A 23,533-nucleotide genomic window follows, 5' to 3' on the forward strand; every position below is an offset into this window, starting at 1 on the left:
TGCCAGCTCTCCCCTGCGGCCCCTGCAAGACAAGGCTGTTATTGCCCGAGGGACCACAGGCCTCGGCGGCTCTTCCTCCAAACAAATTTGCTGTAACTTTATCTGCAATTGGGCCCTGAATTGGGAGCAAATAGAGGCAGCTTTGTGAAGCTCAGGGAAGGGCGAGGGCAGCGAGCTGGGGGTTGTTGGGGAGGCAGGGGAAATGATACCAGGCTCTTTTATGTCAGGCAAAGTAGGACTCTTATCAGGAAGAGAGCCCAGACAAGGGAGCTACTTCTAGAGGAAACTGGAGCACCTATCACCTGCTTTGCATTTAGATAAAAATTCACCCAGCTGAAATAAAAAAAAAAGAGGGGTGAAAAAAAAAGCAAAAAAAAAAAAAAAGCAAAGACAGGTACAGAAGCAACCATTCGAGTGTCTACGTGTGTTTGCACATGTCTGGTTGTGACGCTGCAGCAGCGAGCGGCACACACCAACCACTCTGGGTCTCTTTAAATTGCTCCTTTGACTTCTCTTCAAAGAACCTCTCTAACTTTTAAAAGTTTTAAAGTCGGGGGTTCGTCTTTGCCCACAGCAAGGGACAGCTTTGAAAGATATACTTTCACATTTTTGCTGCTTGCTTGATTTGCGAAAAAAAAAGAAAAAAGAATGATAGTTGGAATATTGTGGCGTGACTGACAGAGAATACCAAGTCAGGGTTTAATCACCAGAGATAAAGACTCAACAGGAAACAAGACCTTTTTGTTCCAGAGTCAAAGGATTAATACGTCTAATAGACTTGAAGACTTTTCTTTCTGAGGACATATGCTTTGTTTTATTTCACCATGTTCTAACAAGATTGGACAGATTACATATATTTTTTTATTAGATCAACACAAATTACACTTTAAGGGGCTGCACAGTGGCGCAGTTGTTAGAGCTGTTGCCTTGCAGCAAGAAGGTTCTGGGTTCGATTCCCGGCCCTGGTCTTTCTGCATGGAGTTTGCATGTTCTCCCTGTGCATGCGTGGGTTTTCAAAAACATGACTGTTAGGTTAATTGGCCTCTCCAAATTGTCCCTAGGTGTGAGTGTGTGTGTGCATGGTTGTTTGTCCTGTTTGTCTCTGTGTTGCCCTGCGACAGACTGGCGACCTGTCCAGGGTGAACCCCACCTCTCGCCTGGAACGTTAGCTGGAGATAGGCACCAGCAACCCTCCCGACCCCACTAAGGGACAAGGGTGTAAGAAAATGGATGGAATTACACTTTATTCTGCCGTTGAGCAGCAGGGGGCAGTCTAGCACTGCCGAATAAAGCGTCTGGTCACAAGCAGGACAACCCACTCCACCACCACCTCCCCACCACCACCCTTTCTTCATGTTCGCCCGAACTTAACAGGACTTCGAGTTGCTGTCTGGCAACACTTAGTGCCAGCATGGATATTGATGTAAGAGAGATAAAGGGGGAACTCTGAAATCCAAACTTCAGTTTCAGTCCACTGAGACTGAGCAGGGGGAAAGTTAGCCTGGTGTGTGGTTAATGTAAGCCAAAGCACTGAATATTACCCTCCCACAGTGCTGCTGCAGAAAGCCGTCAGGACGCAGGCTCTGTTTTCGAACCAGAAATGAAACTTTTAAAATCCCCACACTGAGCACTTGAAAGCATTAGCTTGAGTTTTTATTTCCTTAATGTTTTCAATAAAGCTTCCTCTCTTGTTGTTTTTCAAATAATAATAATAATAATACTAATAATAATAATAATAAAAAAAGCACAAAAGATCAGAACTGAATTGAAATCCAACTCTAAAGACATGACAAAATAAATTTATATTTTAGGGTATGAATATTTGTGCTAAAATGTAACAAGAGAAGACACTGTGGTTTTACTTTAATACGTCTATTTTAATTATTTGAGCCATTTGATTTTCAGTTTGTTCTCAGATGTTAAGTTTGCCCAGTTCAAATTCGGGCTTTAACTGCTGTTAAACTATTTTAGCAGATTTGACAGTGACAAAAAAAAACTCAGTGTTTTTTATGACAAAATGATACTTTTGTTCTGAGCATTTTACAAAGCATTGCACTAAACGATACACTGTTTAATGATTAGACTTGTTGGCTGAAGGTAAAACACTGCTCTTTTTATTCCTGACATGCTTTTAATCACCCGTCACTATTCCTGTTTGTCTTGGTGACAAAATCAAATGTCCATCTATGATAAAAAATACACAAGAAATAAATAGTACATTTTGATGATCTTGAAAACAAATAGAAAAATTGCTGTTTTTAATTTTGTCTGAAATCAATATTAATTTTTATAGATCCAAAGCAAGACTACTTGCATATGTTTATGAATATAGAAACACATTAATGGAAAATAATAATAATAATAATAATAATAATAATAATAAACAAAGAAACAAGTCTTGGAAGTTTACAAACCTCTACCATAAAAATTCAGTAGCATAGGTGAAAACAAGAACAATGCGAGCCCAGCATACTTTGCGTGTGTGTGTGTGTGTGTGTGTGTGTGTGTGTGTGTGTGTGTGTGTGTGTGTGTGTGTGTGTGCGTGTGTGTGTGTCCTTATATCCAGTACGAGTCATAATCATATGGGTTTTTGGACCACACAGAGTAATCTATCAATGATTTCCATAGTCTACATCTGGAACTTCACTCACAATCTTCCTCCACTTTTTCCATTTGATCCAGTGTGTTTTTGTAGTTGTCCCCCTTCGCCCCCCTTCGTCTTTCTCTGGTCACTGACATCCACAGCAGGCGCTCCTTCCCACTCCCATCTCTCCAGGCGAAGCGCTTCCTATCTTGTGTGGCGAGCGGCAGCAGCAGCGGGGGGGGTGGTGACGGCGGTGGCTGCGATTGCCTAGTCCTGGTGGAAAGGTCCAGGTACCGCAGGGCCCCCAGTGTCCAGCCGGTGGGCACAAAGACGACGCAGGGGCCAGCCACCGCTGAGCCCGGGTGTCCGGTTTCCTTAGCTGCCAGTCAAAACTTCGCCTTCAGCCGCGTTACGAACAGATGAGAAAGGGGGATGACAAGTTAAACAACCCCAGGCAGATAAAGAAAAAAAAAATACATTTAAAACAAAGAAGAGCATAAAAGGAAAAAAAAATTGAGGATTATTATAAACATCTTCTGAATGTAGAATTAATTTTCCCAGCTCATGATTAGATAACCAGGAAATATATTTACACAGCAGGATGTGTACGGTATATTTATAACAGTGAACTTAAAAGGAGCGACTGTGGATCTGCATAAAGATGTTTGCTGTTATTTATAGAATCTACAAGAATAGGTTTTAAAAGGAGCGAGCTGGTTTGTTTGTTCAACCGAAGTCAAGTTTTAGCACCTCGACGGCACATTTTGTCAGAGATTATTTCAGAGTTTATTACTGTTACGGAGCGTAATAATCTGACTGCAGATGGATTTGAAAGTAAGTTTGCGAGAAGTATGCGAGTATTTTCGAAGGATTTTTGCTGTAGGAGATTTTTTTTTTTTCTATTCTGTCACTGTGGTGAATGTTTTTAGGATGTAGGAAGAAGTTGTTTTGCCTTTTGCCATACAAATAATCATTTATTAAAATGTGTGTTTCTCCTGCACAGCTGTTTAAGAACAAATCTCTCTGTGTGTGTGTGTCTGGGGGTGGGGAGACTGCGTGTGATTTCAAGCCTTTTGGGAGATTTTCTAAGATGCAGCAACCAAAACCCACTCAGGTTTATTTAAAGAAGGAATTGAAACTTAGAGAAAAATTTATGACATGCTGGACATTTTTAATGTTTAATTTAGTTTATTATTTTTCATTCTGGATATTCAGGGTCTTTTAGTCAATTTTGCATGAAGGTTTTTTATATATATAAGTTTGGATGAGAGCCATTCAAACTTTTCTGAACAAGACTAGTTTGCCACGGCACACAGTGTACCTTTTTTTTCTTTTTTCTTTTTTTACTATTCAATATTCAACCAACTCAGCGAAGAAACTGTTGTTGAACCACATATTCAGATTAACCTTCGGCTACAAGAGCAACGAAGAGCTTCCGAACAATCACACATACACTCCGAAATAAACCAGCGTGATTGTATTAACCTTCCTCTTTCCACTTATGAAGGGTGTTATTCTACAAATAGGATGGATTAATTGCAACACAGACCAATAAATCTGCTTTATATAGTAATAGTCTCAATTTTACCAGTCTTGAAAGTTTCCTGCCAAAGCTGATTGCTAAACGGAGATGCATTTCTACGCAGAGTAATTAATTTCAAATCTTTTTTTTTTTTTTTTTGCTCCTTATTTTGAAATAATGGATTTGTTGTACTTAAATTTGATAAATATGTTTGGCTAGAGGACATTAGGCATTAGGCACGGCTTGCGTTTTCAGCGTTCGGTTATAATTGCCGCCAAGATTTTATCAGTCGTGAGAAATCTCTGCGCGCTTTAAACATGATACTATTTGAAAGGATAAATATGCTTTTGTGTCTGTTTGTCTCTGACGGATGTTGTTCCCACACAATAACCCATCTCAGCTTTTTTTTCTTTTTTTTTTTTAAAGCAACAATTGAAACAAAGCTGCCTCACTATTCGCACAATACTGCTTAAAAATATCAAACCATGAGCATTTGCAATTTAACTTTCCCACAGATATCTCCTCCAACGGCTGTAGAAATCTGTTGTTGGAGGCTGAAGGAGCCTTACAAAAACCAGAATACCGGGTTTAGGGAAAGGTTCATTTTCAGATGGTGCTCTTCTTGTTTGGTGATGAGAGGGGAGGTGTAGGGGTTATGGTTTTGGCAGATAGGTGCAGTGGAGGTTAGAGACAGGGCATATGAGTCTTTTGGAGCAGCAGAAGAGGGTATTGGGGCTTGGAGTGACAGGGTTAGGGACTCGGGGTGTGCGGGGTCATATTCTGGAGTTTGGGGTTGAGCTCGAAAGGGTCAGCTTTGATGAGCTGCGTCTGAAATGGTACACGACCTCGGGCTGTTGGATGATTGGCACGAAGGAAAGAGGCTATGGCGGCTCAAACTCGTCCTCCTTCCTGAACTGCAGACCAACACATCTCCGTGGGGCCAAGATGTTAGGATCTCGGCTCCTTTTGCCTTTATTCCATCTTCCATTTTGTTTCCACGCATTTGTGTATTATCACCAAACGCACATGCAGCCACCTCAAAGCAATCAACAGTACGGGTTATTAAATATTTGCGTTCCCAATTTACACTCTCCTCATTTTTTTCTTTCCCTTTTCTCTTCCGACAGATTTTCACCATTGTTGTCTGGAACTTTGAGCTTTATATGATTCCTTTGGCTTTGCTTCTGCCGTTGGCCTGGAACTACATTCTCATCGCGTCGGGGAAGGATACGAGGCAAGACGTCGTGAGTAAACCTCTGCTCTGTTCGGAACTGTTCCGCCTTTCTTTTGTCCGTCATATTTTTTATTTTTTTTACCAAGACATCACAATTCATTTCATACTTCACATTTGCTGACAGTACATATATGTCTTAACTGTATACAGCTACCATTCATTTAATGTGGATATTAGTTACATGATTATAACTATAATCAGTGCAGATGTACAGATGCAAGCAACAGACATTTCTTTAGAGATTTTAGAGCTCATCTTTTTTAAATAAACGTTACTTCCAAACTCTGAATTTATTTTTATGTTTTTAAGTGCGTCTGCCAGTTTTTGTTAATGAAAAACCCAATTTTGGCAAACAAGGAGCTTGCATTTCTCCACCGCATCCCACATTTCTCACTTTGCCTTCTTTGAGGCAAAGAGACGACAGAAATAATAGGCTGTCACCTTGAGCTATGTTACGCCACTTACCTGGTAGTATATTTATTTAATTCATTTTATTTTTTTTATCTCTTATACCAATTAAATGATGTCAAAGCAATGTCATGGAGAAACAGACATGTTTTAATCATGGCCAGGCACATTTGGAGAGTAGAGAGTGAAAACGAGTGAGAGAGCCGGACTATGGAGTGAGCGTGAACAATGAAGTGATTAATTTTAATAAGTGCCTTCTTCCAAGACTCAGTCGGAAATAACCCGTTAACAGACTTCAGTTTCTTTTTTTTTTTTAACGTCCTTGCCTTCTGTATGTATATCTATCTCTTCTTAAGGAATCTTTGGATTAGATTGGATTGAATTTTGGAAGCCCGTATTAAATTCTGTCATCATATTAAACCAAATCTAATAGCTGTCGGTCATTGTAATTTCATACATAACAGTGGAATTAGATTTGAACAGAACATGTCATACACCACATATCTATAAGTCTTTGGAGATCATATCTGTTTCAAAGCCTCTGACACTGTGTTTGTCCATTTAAAAAGTGATATTAAATTGAGAAAAAATTTGCCAGATGCAATTTTTACATATCTCGATAACAGCCTTCCAACATAATTTATTGGGGTTTTTTTTAGTTCACATTCAAATAAGAAAATGCTCCTTTGCAAATGCATTTGCACAGATATAACAATGAGACCTAAATATAAGCAGGTTATTTTTATTACCTGTAGATGGCGACATTGCTTGACAAATTAAATACATGTAACCTGGCAAAAAAAAAAGGGTAAATTCCTCTCTCCTTTAGAGAAAGGCAGCTTGATGAATTTGATTCCTACATGCTTTACTCTACACATCGTAAGTACAATGAGGCAAAAGTTTATAGATGTATTGTAGATACACTTTAATTCACTCAAAATAGAGAACTATTAATACTTTCCTTAAAGTAGGAAAAATATCTGCCACCAGCTCTTAGCTACACATTTTTTAGTCTCATTTCATTATTCTGTTACAGTATTTTTTGTGTGTGGTTATCCTGAAGCTTTGTGGTTATCTTTTACTTTGAAACTTTATTGTCAACACATTCAGATTGTTGGAGATTCAGAGGACTCTCTGTCTCTCCCTCTAACTCAAGCCATCAAGGTTGTACTTTTTTGTGCTGCGAAAAATTCATAACTGACTCCCCTTCTGTTTAATCTCTTGTATGAGTAGTGAGTCAGATAAATGCTGTTGTGTGGTGGGGACCGGAAATTGCTTAAACGTACATATAGGCTACGTTGGCGCTGGAGTGTTGATGCAGACTTTTTGCGGCGAAGGGAGGGTTGAGAAGCTTGGAGACAGTTGGAGTAAAACTACTTTGGAAAAGTGAGAACGCCCTAACATTGAATTATGCTGTATGTGCTCTCTGTGAACCTTTAGGTTAATCTGTTATACAATTCTCGCAAATATTGTTTGCTGTGGTCCTTTTTTTTTTTTTTTTTCGCTGACTGAAGTACTTTTGTTTATTTCCTTTTATTCAGAAATAATAATGTAGCCGCAAGAAAAGTGTTGATTACATCTATTTGCAAAAACTCCACATATGCTTTGACACATGTGCTGTATATGTGTTGGATAACAATGTATTGTATTGTTATCCAAAACCGAATACAACAAAAATGCTTAATGTGACCTAGGTAAAAGCTGATGCACATTTGTGTCTACTCTCTGATTATTGAAATACATGAAGGTTTGGTTCTCCATGGCTCTCACTGCTCCTCAGATCTGTGTTTTGGTGCTTGGATGTGGGGGTGTTGGAGGTATCAATGAGGGCTGATGGGGGGCTTGCTGATGTCTCTCTCACACCTTCATAAAGAAAAAAATTTCCCAATTCTATCTATTTGCACACGAGCCTAAAGGCATGTGCAGACACACACATAGACATAAAGAAACAGTGACACGTACACACCAGATTGAGGCAGTGTAGAAAATGTGAATTACATTTGCTACCTGAGTAGCAAATTTTGGTGCAGTACATACATTTAGCTCATATCTTTTTCTTTCATTTCATTTTCTTTCTCTGTAACTTGCATTTTGTTTTGTTTCACTGTTGATGTCGTTTCTGTGGCTCCATCCGCCGTCTTTGCATCCTTACACTTGTTGTGACCTGTCCATTTTGATGCCATTAAGTCTACATTATTAATTATGCAACAAGAGGGATATCTAGTTTTCCCACTTTTGTAGATCCGATTTGACCTGACACTGCTAGGCGAACAGACCCACCAATGACGTTTTACCTCATGTTACCAGAACAAGGCAGACACATAAAAAGGAAATAGATGAAGATTTTCTTCTCTTAGCTCAGTTTCTTGTCTGCCAAGACTTGAACATATAGTAAAAGTAGAGTTTATTGAGTTCATTCTTAAATTCGTGTTGAGCTCACACTTTATATGCAAAGTATCATCTCAGTCATGTCCCTGTTTGGTTTCCCTCTTCCAGTTTTTGGAGAGCAGAGCATATGGTGGAGGATTGATCCCACTTAGAGCATAAAATATCTGTGGTTCTTTGCTCCCTTTTCCTGGTTTCCCTCTTCCGAGTCTTTCTTAAGCTAAAGTGGTGGTGGACTCACTGCTTTCCTCCTGCTCTTGGCAGAGAACCGATCAGAACAAACTAGGAAAAAGGAGAATAAGGCCTTCTAATTACCTTTAACAACACACTAAATTAAAGCATTGTGCAGAGCTGAGCAAGGGTCAGTATCCGGTGCACTTCGGTTTTCCAGCAGTCTGGGGTGAGGGTAATGCCAAAGGAATCTCTGCTGAGCTCACTCTCAGGCAAAAGGGCAAAGAGAGAGAAAATCAAGGAAAAATGAGAGAAAACTAAAAACTAACATACGTACACTCGAGTCAAGACTTCTCGAAGAATTGGACATTTTTTATCTGAAAGGTTCAACGTGCAGAACCTTTCTCGTTTCCTACACTGCAGCAACAAGTCCATCGGCCTGCCGCTGCAAGAAAACAAAGTGTTCTCAACATGTAGCAATTCATAATTCAGGGTCACTGACTGTTGTGTGGCTACATGCTGCTTTGTAAACAGATCCCAGATCAGCACCTCTTACCCTAGCCCCAACCTTGACCAGAACCTGCTTAGCAGTCAGAACGTCCTTAAAACAGCGATTAAAGGAGGCACTGCACCAGTGAGGTCTCCGACCTCTTCTCTTATCTTGTAGCACTCTGACCTGAAGATGCTGATTCTTTAACACCGTTAGCTGACCTGTGTGTGATAGTGGACCATGCTCTCTGAAACAATTGTGTGTATGCTTTCAAATCTATGTAAAATAAGCTTCCATTTTGTCATTCAAAACCTGACGATGCATTATCTGTAAACTTGTCAACATTCGTGACATGTCCCTTGTTTTGGGAGGTGGACTTGAATTTTAATGGCATGCATGTATTCCCACTGTCATTTGGAGATTAAAATGTTACATTGTGAAACCAATGGATGTAATCCACTAGGGCATTGGCAGATTTCTGGAAGGAGGGGAACGTTACAAGACTGAACTTCCCATATTTTGTCTTGATACAACAATAAAGTCAACATATTTTACTCAAAAGTCATATTTGTGACCTTAGTGTACAGCTTTGATGCATCGCTGCTTTGGGTGTGTTGGAGTCAGATACTCTAGATAGTGAAAATGCATTTATATAATTAGCTAATGAGTATTGCAGCCCAAGTACTTACCGTAATTGCAATATTTTTATTGTTCCTTTTTTTTGTCCTTTTTTTTTGAAAATGTTAAACTTACAACATATTGTGCCGTCCTATATCAGAACAAAACAAAGTAGAGCGTACTTGTGAAGAGAAACATAAGTAATTAAAAATTGTGGCTCTTTTTTGTTTTCATCCTGCTTTGAGTCTTTTAGACTATGTCTCCACTGGCTTTGATCAAGGCTTTTCCACATTTTTCTTTGCTAGAATGCCTCGTATTTGGTTTATCCCCCACAGCATGATACTGTCATCACCATGTTCTGTTTTGGGGGTTTCAAAGTAAATTACCTTTTTAGGTGAGCATCTTAGTAGGTTTTGGAGTTGTAAATGGTAAATGGACTGAACTTATATAGTGCTTTTCCAGTCATTTTGGTCATCTTGGTTTTTGTTCACTTAATGTCGTCAACTGAACCTCTGACGTCATCACAGAGCAGCTGGATTAAGAGCTGATATCTCTTTATACATTAGGTGAGTTCTGAAATCAGCTAACTTTGGTAGAAATCATTTGACTTGAGAATTTCCCCCAAAACCTCTCAGTCATACGCTCCAAGTCCAAGTGAAATACAAGGAAGTTTGTGGTTATAACATCGCTTAATGTTACAGAGGTCAAGAGTTGTGAATGCTTCTGCATATTTACTGGCAGGGTTTTGTAGTAATTTACATCGGCTTTCGGAAGAGCGACAGGCACCGAGTTTAACAAGCAGCGACGCTTCCCAGCACATATCCCTCCTCTCTGTTCTCTTGGCCCAGAAAGGCCCTTACCAGATGTTGTAAAGGTGTTAGTTTGAGGGCAGGCTGTTGTAGAGGGTACATATGGAACATGGTGATGTCTCTTTCCGCCACAGGATGACGGGCAATTAGGCCTCGTCACACTGGAGGGCCATCCTCTTTATCCCATGCTTCAGACCATTACATTGATTCACCCAATGGATCTGCCAGCCCATTACGGAAGAGGAGACCTTAATGGCCCGGAGATACTTCACACTTAGAAACGTGCCTTCGGTGGAGAGAAAGCTAACTACTTTCAATCCACTCCACATCCTAAGTATTTACATATAAGTGCTATTTTGTAGAAAAGTACATTTGTTTGATTATAACAGAGAAGCACAATTGTTTAAAAAGGATTTTTAAGTAATTGAATTCCAATAGTTAGTTATTGTTATTTCATGTTGATTTTGGATTATGTAAAGTCATCCACGCAACTGCACATAATGTGTTAAAATAATAACAATTAGGTTTTTTCTGAGATGGGCGTGATATCCAATTTTATTTAACCGTTTAAATTTCCAGACCGATACTTCACTGCAGTTTTTTGTATCTTCTATTTTCCTCACGATTTTGCATCTCAAACAGCTTCCCTGTGCCTCTGAACATCCTGAGCCTTGACATCTGCCCTCATTAAGGGGGATGCAGAAACACAGGTAGAGGAGAGTAAATATCAGGAAAACTGGAAGAAGAAGGAAACTCCTGCCTATTATACCACATCTCTCCTTTAAGAAGTCACACCTTCACTTTCCCCCATAAGAACACAACTCTGGAAAGACAAGGAGAATGAGAAGAGGAGATGGAGTGGGAGCAGGAGACAGAAAAAGACAGAGAAGCTTTTTCTGAGAGAGAGAGAGCGAGAGAGAGACACGACGAGACAGAGGCAGAGAAGGAAGCAGTGGTGGATGGCAGGCACTCCTCCGTGTGGAGTCAGACATGGCAGTTGGTGACAGGTGACAAAATCAAAAGGTCATGTCACTTTTAACTGGGAGCGCCTGTGCCCCGCTGATTTCCCCCGTGCCGCCCCGGCATCAGCACCGCTCATCTCTGCTCCTCTCGCTGCCTCTCCGTCTCTGCTAAACTGGCAGATAGGATGGCAGGCTGGCAGGCAGAAAGACAGGCAACGGGCAGAGTTTGAAGCGGGACGGGAGCATCAGGGACGCCAATGCAGAATCCTCCCTGTCTGCCTTTTCATCATGTTGCCTTCTCCCCTCCCCCGTTTGTCTAACTCTCTTCATCACACTGAACCTTTGGAAGTATCTGTGCTCTTTGCAAACAACGTCAGCAGTTCAGGGTCTATGCCTAAGTGCTTGTTGTTGTTTTGTCTGTGTGGCACATCCTCTGTTGCTGCTTGTGAGCGTCTCGGTTTAAATCTTGAGCTGAAGTTTATAGACGCGTGAAGTCGGGGGGAACAAACTGAAAATCAAATAAGGCCACCCCTTTAACGCCTTTGGGCAAATGATAAAAAAAAGATTGCTAGATGACCATCAATATAGGAATTATGTACATTTTGAACTGCCTGTTTTGATTTTCCTTCAGTAATTATAATATGGGAAGAGAGAAGAACAGCATTGACAATAGTGTTTTCACAGCCTTTTCTCCAAGAGCAGAACTTAATTATTTATATAGAGAGTAGAAGCAATGTCCCATGTGTGAGAAAGCACTTGCTGTAAAATAGGATTTTACTCTGTCAAAAGGTAACATGGCTAAAGGCATGGCTGATATATACAGCCGTCCTTAACAGCTTGTCTTCGCAATTTCCACAGATAATCTGGGTGGAAATACTCTAGTATCATTAAAGCAGTGTCTCTGAGTTCGCTGTATTCTAGACCGGTGAGGCTTGCAAAAGGCTGCCTCCGTTTCTAAGCCCAGGATGTAAGATAAACAGAGGTTTAAAGCTCCAAACAATGAAACAGAGCAACTTTGGTGTATTTCTGTTATCTGCAATAATTCTCGCTCTCCCTTACAGCCTGAATGAACTGCAGATGTGTCTCAAAACATCATAGTGATTTTCAGTTTCCCTTTTATGTGAGTTTCTCAAGATATCGCTGGCTTCCCAGCCAAGAATCCACTTCCTGTAATAAAGAAGATTTTTACTACTAAAAAGTAACTAACTTCACTAATTGCAAATTGATAGCGTGCAATCACTATTCTGAAAAAGGTTGATTGTTTTACTTTCTGAGCAGCAGGTGGTTGGTTTCTCAGTGCATTTCTAGTTGTAATGTCATCTGTCTTTAATAATTGGCTGCTTAATCTATGAAATATTTGAAACAAGCGCTAACAATATAGCAATAGCATATTCATTTACAGAAGCTCAAATCTTTGCCAATGTGGTTTTCCATTTCTGAATATATAGCTACCCTTATTACCCCCTACCACCAGCCTGCAGCTCCAGTAGCACCACAGCCTCAACCCTATCTAGCCCCCCACTGGGTGAGCCCTGGCTCGGGCAGTGCAGAAGGAAGGGCCCCCCTCTGAGGGCCATGGCTCTGACAGCTTGTGAAGCCCCCCCCATGTGAGTCGGCCTGGCTCAGTCTTATCAGACGCACAGCCCTCCGCTAGTCTGCAGAAACTGTAGTGTAGGCAATGCACATGTGCACGCACGCATACACACACACTCATGGACAGTGCATACCAAGCAGGGCCTTGAGATCCCCCAGCCAGCCACCACGCCAAGCCTCAGCAGCTGGAGAGGTTAAAACCCCCCTACATATCAAAGAGGAAAAACAGCAGGAGGACGGAAGGAAGGAGGGATATAGGAGTGGGAGAAAAAAAAAAAAGAAGGGAAAAAGTATATCTTCGTGTTCACCTGGATGTCTGCCTCCGCGTCAATTCCCCCTGCGGCTGTCATTGAGAAGGTGAGGAGGGGAAAGAGTGGAACTCCGTCTGGCAGGGGAGGAGAACGAGATGCGTTCTCGGAGGTGTTCCTGAGCAAGGGTGAAAATGATGTTGCTACTAGTTCAGGTTGTACAATTTTACTTCCCCTTTTCCTGAGCTGCTGTAAGCACTTGGTTTATTGATCCAAACAGGTTATGCTCAGTTTAAATTAAAGGAAATTGATTTACTGAAATCGGAGTTGTTTTTCTTTACCGAGTGTCTTTTAACTTATGTGTAAGTCCACACAGGGCTACGACATGAAAATGTGGCTAGTATTATTTATATTAGCGGTGACCTGCAAAAGCACCCATACCCCCCTCTGTCATGGTAGCACAACAAATTTCAATGTATTTTATTGGGATTTAATGTTGATCGACCAACATAATTATTGACAAACAGAAATAAGATAATACACACTTTCTACACATACAAATCTGAGAAATGCGTCGTGCAGTTTTGTTCAGCCACCTTTACTCTGATACCTCCCGATAAAATCTAGTTTGCTTGTTGTCAATAGAGGTTTCTTATTACTGGATGAGTAAACAGTGTCAACTTGTGTGTGCAGTGTATTTTCTGAATGAATCCAGATGTTCTGACAGGCATCAGAGGTTGGTTACAGAAGTTTAGTGAAGAAATAGCTTTACGAAGATTATGGAGCACAGCAGACAGTTCAGAGGAGAATCTGAAAGCAGGGTTAGCTAATAAAGTAACTACACAAGCACTGAACATGCCATGATGCACTGTTCAATCCATCATGAGGATGGCAATGAAGCCTCTCTTCAGCAATGAATCAGGTCAGAGTGGCCACCTCTGTTGCTATTGCAAAAAAAAAAAAAACTAATTAAGAATGTGATGGAGTCAAGACTGGTCAGCAGAACAGCTATACTAAACATACAGCCAGAGGATTGGTTAAACCAAACCATATGCATGTGTCAAAGTCCTAAACTAAATTAGACTGAGAATATGTGCAAAGACTTGAAAACTAATATTCACAAACTGTCCCCAGGCAGTATGACCTCTCTCAAGCTATTTTGCAAAGAAGAAAAGGTAAAAAGAAAATTTCAAGATGTGAAAAGTTAATAGAGACATACTCTGAAAGAACTGCAGCTGTAATTACAGAGAAGGGTGGTTTTCTAAAGTATCGATGGTGTGGGGCCGATTGTGAATGCATGCCACACAATTTTTTAATCTTTTATCATTTTTCATCATTCTCACATTAAAACACACTGAACTTTATTGTCATGTGTAAAAAACTTACATACAGTAAGCACTGTTGAGTCATGTGTTCTCCAGTCACAAAATGACAGTGATAGCCCTCTGCAACCTTGAGCCCATCATCTCTGTCCATAAAAACACACTAGGGGTGCTGTTGCACTGTTGATGGCATGCAAGCACGTACCTAAAAGGCAACTGCTGAAAATATTATTATTTTTTTGCACTTCTTATTCACAACCAAAATCTTGTAATTTACAGTTAATGCTTATGTACACAAGGTTTTGCTGTTGTGTGTCTTTGATTTTTCTTTCTGCTGGCTCCCTACTATAACTAAGATTATGCACATACAAACACACATGCATTAGAGGTACATATTTTTTTCCAGTGAGCAGACGTAATAGGAGATGCAATGATTGAAAACAATCCTTGTCATGCTGCATGGCTTCTACTCCAACCTGGCTTCTTGGCTCTAAACCTGGGCCAAATAGGTACATTTACACGTTCAGGGCCATTAAAATTCTCAATGTCATTGTATTCACTTACATTATCAGCCTCTAATCTATGTATTTATGGGACACAGTGTAATACCCGGCATCATCCTTGTATTATTTCTATTGGTCTGAATATGGTAATCTTCGGATTGGTATATGTTGAACTGACTGGAGCAGCTCTGCGGGCAACGCGATCCCGTCAACAGTGAGGCTTTTGGATGCCAGCGCAGCGTAATGATAGTTATTCAAACAACATTATAATGGAGGGATAAGCAGGCGAATAAAAAAAACAAAAAAACGGCAAACAGATCTTAAAAAGACGAAAGGAAGCAGACAAGAAGAGAGGAATTCAAAGGATGAATAAAAGATATTTGAAATTCATCAGCGGTGGTAATTTATATCCTCCCTCACTGAAACTCCAGTGCGCGCGTTTAGCCGTGGCAATCTTCAGGGCAGATGACATGCTCCGTGTCGCTTTATTTATTAATTTTACACTGTGTCTCATTGCAGGAAACATGACTTCTATCTGTAACCAGAGGCAATAGAAGGGAGCGAGCGGAGCAGAGAGCAGAGGGAGACAAACGACTCTATCATTCTCCCTGTCTCTGTAGGTCATGCTTCTCCAGCTAGCTCACGCTTATTCCTTTGTTTAAAGTTCGGAACATGTGCCAGGCGTGCCCTGGTAAAACCCTCTGTGTGGAGGACTCTATAATGCCGCCGTGCTGGCATGCGTGAATAGATTCGAGGGGAATTGTGATGTCTTTTTAAACAGTTATAGTTCATTTGTTTGGAAATGCCACGAGGCTTTCATTTTACAGACTTGTGTAAACATCTTTCGTCTTTGCTGAGTGCAAGAATTTCTCTTTCTGGTGTTGGGATAATGTGGTGCTCGGGTGTATTCTGTGTCAATAAAGAGACTGTCAAATGTGAACAGTTCGTGCTTATTTGTCTGGAGGATGATGGAGTTCACAGCCAGAGTAACCACTTCCTCCTCTTGTCAGTGAAAAATGTGGAGTTGTGTTCATACATGCACAACTCTTTACCCAAGTGATTCAGAGCTATTGATAGAACACACTCACAAACATTCACGCTATTGATTCTACCCTTTCAACTCTGCTGTTCTGAACTCCTCTTTGTTTGTGTGGGAAGCTGCATTTACATAAGAGGCTTATGTCAGCCGCTGCACAGTTTCCCCCCGTATTCCAGTGAAAAACAAAAAGGACAAAGGCCATTGTCTTGTTAAGTAATGATTTTTGGATGACTCCAAAGTAGTTTGTGCTGTATCTGGAGGTGGGAAGGGTTGTGGTGAAGTCGGGGCCTGATGAAAGTTTACAGGGAGTTTGGGACTCCGTAACACAACGCTTGGCAGAGAGCAGATAAATTCTGGGGTTGACCACTGTGTTTGACTCATAGTATCAGTGTTTGCTGATGTACATTTGAAGCAAGCGTGTTGGCTAGTAACTGCGATGTTTGACTGACAGAAAGAGGGTGAATAAAGTTCAGCAATGACCCATGCTTTTCAGACACTGAAATTTGGAATGCCCACAAAGAAAAGGAGGCCTCGTCTGTGTCATTGAACACTAATTGTTAGAATGCCCCTGGGCGGAGTATGAACCTACGTCCTGTGGCAGACCTCTCCGTTTTGTTTCTGGAAAAATCAAGTGCGAAATGAACAGAACTAGAAAAATAACAGGAGCGAAATGACATGCAGCCTCCAAAGTATAGCTGTTGTGGTAGATTTATTGAATAACCCACATAACTTTGCTGAAAAAGCAAAGTAAAAATAAGCTCTATTTTTTTTTTCATTGTTCTTATTCGTATTGAAAATAGTCGGCTTTCAGGATTTTGTTTTCATCAGCAACAACTTACTCACCAAAGAATGTTGTAGCTTCAGAAACCTGGCTGTTCTTACTCATGGTGCGTTCACAGATCACAAAGAAACAGGATTTTTTTTAGCTTCTAAGCACAAGTCACGGGGCAGAGTCAGTCAAGCTAAAATTTCTGTGCTTTTCTTCACCAAGCACTGTATGGATACGCCTGTTGTTATATTTTGTATAACCAAACACTAGTATAAATATTAAAGTCTGAATTCTGTTCATCTGAAAGCCTCTTGATGTGAACGTAAAACTTCTGCTGCTTAATAACTTCTTATTATTAAGCAGCTGTGTTGTGCTACACAGCGTTTGCTGTTCTGAAAGTGTGCAAACGTGATTGTGTTTTAAGGCGAGTCATTTTTCTTCTTGTTGTACAGAATGTCTCGTGGTGTCTTGGGGCTGCAGAGCGACACCGGCTCCGGTTTTATCGGTCGTGCTTCACTGAAGCAAATAGTTGCCGTTCTTTGTGACTTTCTCTCTGGGCTCAGGACTCGTTTCCCTCTTTTTCTCTCACAGAGCATCTTTTTTGCAAGAACATGAAAGCAGTGAAGTAGGTCGACGTACTGAAAGTAGAGGTGGAATTTGCGGACCAACGCGAAAGGTTAAGGAGTTCAGCGGAGACTTTTTTTTTGTTCCCTCCCAGCAAGAATGTTGTGTCATCTGAATTTTATTTTATTTTATTTTTTGCAATGTAATTTACGTAGTTGAATAGACTTTAATCTTCTGTCCTTTGAAATTCAAAGTCAGAGCATCCGCTTGCACTTCCAGAAGTGACAACATGTTTGAACAACAGAATGGTTCTAAAATTAAATTTCTGCTTCTGAAGACTGATGACTTTTGAGCACCCATAAATCCAGTAGTTGTGCTATCTGCAGGCTCTCCATACTCATTAACAAATTCTAGGCAGACGTAAGCATAACCAATCAGCTTTAATGTCCCTCTTTGGCCATTGAAATTGTGTTTATCTGATATTTATCTAATGTTTTTAATGCCTCTTTGTCCTTGTTTTCCTCATTCCACTGCCTCTATCAGCAAGCTGTGGAAGACCTGCTGGAAGATGAGGATGAGGATTTTGACAAAGATGACAAGGTAATTATTTCTCATGTCTGGGAAGCACTCACACACACACACACGCACACGCACACACACACACGCACACACACATCGCCTCAGGAGAGGTTGACACTGCTTCACAGACCAGAAACACATACAGACTAACAAAATGACTGCTTCATCCCCTCCCGTCTCCTCCCCCTGTTCAGTTATTCTCACCGCCTGAGGCACAAACACATGTTCACAGATTGTACAACCTTTTAACCTTTTCTAAGTTTTCTCTTTGGGTACATGCATTGCGCATTCCTCACCTTTCCACTTTGTAGTTTGCTTTATTTTGGTCTCCTGAAGTGGTTGGTGCACTCTCCTTAGATTTTTCCTTCCTGCATTTCTGTGTTAAATTTGCATTTAATAACATTAAGCTTCACAACCTTCTTTCTGGGAACACGCACCTATTTAAAGTGCTTAGTTAGCTTTTTAGGTCCGTTCTCTGTGCCTTTATGTTGCAGTAAAACAGCATCTGTCCTTGTCCAGACAATATCAGGTAACAACAGGTGGCTGCTTTACGGCCTCCGCTCGTTACACTGTAGGAGCAGCTACTGAAACAAATGCCACTGGATAGGACCTGAAAAACGCTCCACTTGGGAGTTGTATCCAGCCTCCCCCCCAAAAAAATCTGTTGTTGTATGCACTTACTCGTGTTTTCTGTGTTTGAATTTCTGTTTTAGAAGTTTCATTTGATTTTAAAAAATTGTTTTCTTCTGATACCACAATAAGATTTACCCCACCAGAGTATGAAAGAACATCAAAGAGTTTACTAAGATCCAACTCTCACTTCATTATTTTTCTAATTTTGAAAACACGATACATGGTTCTGCAAAAGAATGCTTACGCCTCGAACTTTTTCCACATTTGTCACTTTACAGCAACATATAACATGATTCAGTGCAGTTTAATGGGATTTGATGTGATGTAGAAACACAAAGTACTCCAAAATTGTAATTGTGCTTCGATGTTGAAAAGTCTCTGTGCCACCATCCTACGGCTGCTGCTGATTGTCTGATGATGATTCCCGCAGCATTATTCTGCCATCGCCAATATAGCTGCCTATGGAGATGTGTGTGATGCAGGGCATAGAACATAGTGCACTTTACTGTTTAGCAAGTAAAGTGCAATATAATAATTTACATTATTTGTTTTGGAAATCTTTTGTGAGTTTATCCTACCATAAGAGCATGCATAGTATAATTAAGCCCACCGTTTAGCAGTAAGTCTGCAAACAGACTTTACTAAGACTGTGTTTTAGTTTTTTTTTCTAACACAAGCACTGAAGAAAAGAGTAAAAAATGCAGTGCAGATGGTCAAACAGTCATTCCACTAGTTAGTCAGCCGGGCTGCCAGTTTGGTGATGAGCATACAAAGATATGTGAGAATTACATCCTCTCCCACGGTGATGCACAAGAAAAGTTTCATGATTGTGAAGTTCAGAGGCTGTGATGTGCGGGAGGGGGAGCGAGTGAAGCTACAAACAGAAGATATGCACCAGACAACCTTGAACCCTTTTCATTTATTTTTTTTACCATTTCTTTACATCTGTCCTCCTTCATTGCATTTCCTCCCTCCTCTCAGGGTTAGAAATGAAAAAAATATATATAGGCATTTGGAAAGCTACAGATTATATACAAAAATGTCAGGGGGGGGGTTCCACTTTTATATTGAAATGAGGTGCAGAGGCAGCTTGTGTGGCTGCAGTCAGATTTGGTCCCAAACTGATTATCCCAAATAAAAAAAATAAATAAAAAAGTCCTGCTCTCTGTTCACAGAGGGCTGGGGGTGCTGGATAGCACAGCTGCCACAAAAGTCACAATTTACCAACTCTGGCTTCATACATTTTGATCCATCTTTTCCCTTCACTGTTAGCATTTCACTGAAGCTGTAAAGAGGTTGAAAGGGGGACATTTTCCTTTTTTTTCTATGCATACATCTCTGCTCTCCTCTGACTCTTCCTTCACTCACCTCCTCGGCTGCTTTTTATTTTTCCTTTTGACACATTCTCTCACTTCTCTTTGCTCAACCTCCAACCTGGTTAAGTGCAGAACAAATAACAGCTCCAGAGCTGGGCAAACTTATCTTTTGCGTTGAACGCGAGCCACGGCTTCAGATGGTACGAGTAAGTATGAAGGACGGGTCAAAAGAGGCCTCTTTTATGGCACAAACCTATAGCAGAGACCTCGAAGAGCAGAGGGAGCGAAAGAGAGAGCGAGGAGAAGGGGAAAAAGATTAATAAATGTGCCAAGGCCTCATTTTAATTGAACTTGAAGCATATGTTGCAAGTATGTACAATCTGTCCCAGATGTTCAATACGGCCATGTGCGGAGCTCTTCCCAGTGCACCACAAGGCAGCTATTAGCGGGATAACCTTTGCTCCAGAGGCTAAATGGGGTATTACATGGCCAAAAAGTAGAGCACCTGTTTTTCATTGCTGAGAGGACCCCTTGTAGGCTTTATGCCTTAGCCTACCACATGTGGTTTGACTTAGCAGATTGTTGGGCAGACGTGAAAAGTGTCTTTCTCGTGAGCAAGCACTGATATTAGTCACTTAATCTCAATGAAAGTCCAGCATGTCGGCTAATTGATTGGGACGGCTGAGTTGTTAAAGCCGAGCGGACAGGCGCGTGAAGGATGAAAGAAAGGCAGAGACGAACAAAATGCTTCAAGGGCCAGAACTTTAACACGTTCATTTTTGATTAGTTAATTACATATATTTAAAGGCAGCTAATTGCGTTTTATTTACATACAAACGTTCTGAGCTGAACCTCGTTTCTGGTGCGGCCGTAAATCTGACACGCGAGCCACGTTCGCGCACGGCAACGCACGACAAACCCGCTTCTCTCGGCCCACGTAATTAGTTAATGAATTAGTTTATTTCTGCTTCAAAAAGTGATCCGATGGGACAGTTAAGAAGATTATTGTCATGTGCAGGTTGTGCAGAAAGGAGTTGGCCTATAACTGAAGATATTTAAGTGTAAAATACCACCTCAGTGTAAAATAGCAGTTAGCACAGATGTCCCCAATGCTAATGTCAAGCATTGGGGACAAAGAAGTTACATGAATGATCAGGGGTTTCCCAAACACTTGAATGGGTATAAGAGCACTTTGCACCTATCAGATGGTTAAATAACCTAAAAAACAAATTAAAACAGATTTGAAACAATATGTAATTTATCTGTTTATTTATTTACAAATTTTACCGCAAAACGGTTTTTAAATGTAATTGTCAATATGTGGTTTTGATTAAAATGAGATTAATTGTGATTAGTTGATGGTAGATTTCCATTGAGTCCCTGCACTAAATTTGTCTTTTCAATTCTCTTGCCGTATTTCCTGCTGTATGTTTGCCTTTGTGCTGGCTTACTGCAGAGGACGCTGCTTGATTTGGTATGTCGACTCATGTCAGCTTACAGCAAACAAGACCTGAATTTCCACTGTGTATGAACAAGGTATGTTGCTTTAGAAGCACAGTGCCTTGTTCATGCTGTCTAAATGTTTCACGTTCTGTCACACACAACAAGCTTCGTTCTAGTTTGTTGAGAGTTCATGAGATAAACCAACACGGGGTGATGTGTAGAAGTGACAGAAAAAAGTTTACATTGTCTTCAAACATTTTTGCTGATGAAATTTTATAATACAAAATACAGGTAAATGAACATGAATGGACACCGCATTTTGACAAACATTTATATTCAGCATTGTTAAGTTAAGACTTTGTAGAACCACAGAAATCACAGCTGCAGGTCTTTTTGGTGCAGGTCATATGAATATGCTTTAATGTAAAGAATGCCCCTGTTGCTCTGGCTGAATGTTTAGGATTATTGATCTTCTGGAAGCTGAACCTCTTCCTTAGTCCCAAGTCCTTTGGAAACGCCAACATGTTTTCTCATCAGATTTTATTAATAAAAATAAAGATATGCATCATTTTGCTTAAGCTTTAAAATTATGTTCTATTTTGTGTTAGTCTATCACAATTTCCCAATAAGGTATAATGGAGTTTGTGGTCATAAGGTGACAAATATGAAAAGGCCAGGAGGTGTAAATGCTTTTGCAAGGCAAGTTGTTGTCAAACTGTAAAACTTCGTAAAACTTCTTAAAGTACAGTTTGACTGATGACACCTCCGTTCTGCTGGCTACAGGGTCTTCCCTGTGTAATCTAGCCCATGATGTCTGCTCTCACCTGTAGGCTCCACATACAGAGCTGGCTGGATGCAATCACCTTTAGGCTATGTGTGTGTGTGCGAGACACCATGCGTTTGTGGGCGTGTGTGGATAAATGCGTGTGTCTGTTTCTGTGAGTCTCTAACATGCGTGTGTGTGCAGCTCAGCTTTCTCCCACAGGGGGGCTTACTGGGAAAATGGAGAAAGATAGAGTGAATGGGAGAGAGAGATAGAGAGTGAAGGAGTGAGGAGATTACCCTCACACGGTTGACTGGTCACTGAAGCGCTTGTGCTCCGCTCAGCTAGGCTCCACTAGCCTCAGGAGGACCTGACACAGATAAGATACACACTGCAATCATGTCCTGCTCAGGGGCTTACTGCCTACTGCACCTCCTCTCTCTTTCTTCCTGCGTGTATATCTATCAATATCTCTCTCACACACATGTATCTACAGGAAAAGTGCCTTCCTGTTCCATTTCTTGGTAAATTTGTCCTCACAGGGAAAATAGAAAAACTCATTATTCCTAAATTTTTGCACTTTTGTTGAGTACGGGTGAGCTATTTGCTGGGTGGTCTTTCACACACTAAGACAGTTGCTGTTTGCTCGACTCTTTGGAGTTTTTCAAGAGCAGCGCTGATTACAGCAGAAATTTGCATATTTGAAACAGACATACATTTTGTGAATAATATAGTCTGACACAAAGCCTAGCTATTGTCTGAAATTCATCAGGTAACTTCACTTACCTGAAGAAGTTTAAATTTTCTGCCTGGTCCTACAAAAAAACAACAACAGAATGAAAAGAAAATAACCTTTCTTCAGTGTTGCTTCAAAATATTCAGACAGTTTTTTGTCCTCAAGCTTTTTTGATGCTATATGCTACATAACGAGTAGCTCATTGTTGTTCGGTATATATCAAAGAGGTACATTATGTAACAAAACAAGTCCTGTGTATGACTTGTGGAGGGGGGGTGGGGGGGGGGGTGGGGGGGTTGCTATGTGGTTTTTCTGTGTAGCAACTGAACTTATGAAGAAATGACTTCTTGGTCAGTAATGTCTCTGTATGACCTTTCACCCAACCCAGACTCTATGACAGCCTTTGCCGCCATTCTACAAATTGCTACAAAAGCATGAGATTATGTCACTGAGATCTGGTGTCGCTTATACCACGTGAATAACATTTTATTTATTTTTAATTTGTTTAAATTTGTCTCAGTGACTTGAATGAATAGAAAAATATTTTTCACATCAAGATTTAACATATGAAGAGGGGGGAAAAAAAAAATCATCCAACCTACCATTAAATACTTTCCATGTTAAATCATTAATTGTGAGGAATCATGTTTTTGGCTCAATTTTATTTGCCACACCTGATTTAAGCCTGATCTGTAGAATCAACGTAAATGACTTAAATCAACCTAATCTGACAACAGGAAGTTGGCTTAGGAACTTCAGAAAGGAACAGATCATACGTAGCCTTAGTCAAAAGAAATTCAAAAAACAGATGAGAAACAAAATCATTGATGATTATTGGTCTG

General features: G+C 40.5%; 1 protein-coding gene across 6 annotated transcripts in view; it reads left to right on the forward strand.

The window, feature by feature from the left end:
- mctp1a (multiple C2 domains, transmembrane 1a) overlaps positions 1-23,533 on the forward strand; it is a 145,870-nt gene that overhangs the window by 91,932 nt on the left and 30,405 nt on the right. For all 6 annotated transcript variants that reach the window (XM_008418925.3, XM_008418927.3, XM_008418929.3 and 3 more), the window contains 2 exons: positions 5,234-5,350; positions 17,765-17,821. In XM_008418925.3, coding sequence (XP_008417147.2) covers positions 5,234-5,350; positions 17,765-17,821 — 174 coding nt within the window. The remainder of the gene's footprint in view (positions 1-5,233; positions 5,351-17,764; positions 17,822-23,533) is intronic.

The sequence above is a fragment of the Poecilia reticulata genome, chromosome 9 (genome assembly GCF_904066995.2).
Source record: "Poecilia reticulata chromosome 9, P_reticulata-male-v2, whole genome shotgun sequence".
Classification (NCBI taxonomy): Eukaryota; Metazoa; Chordata; class Actinopteri; order Cyprinodontiformes; family Poeciliidae; genus Poecilia; species Poecilia reticulata.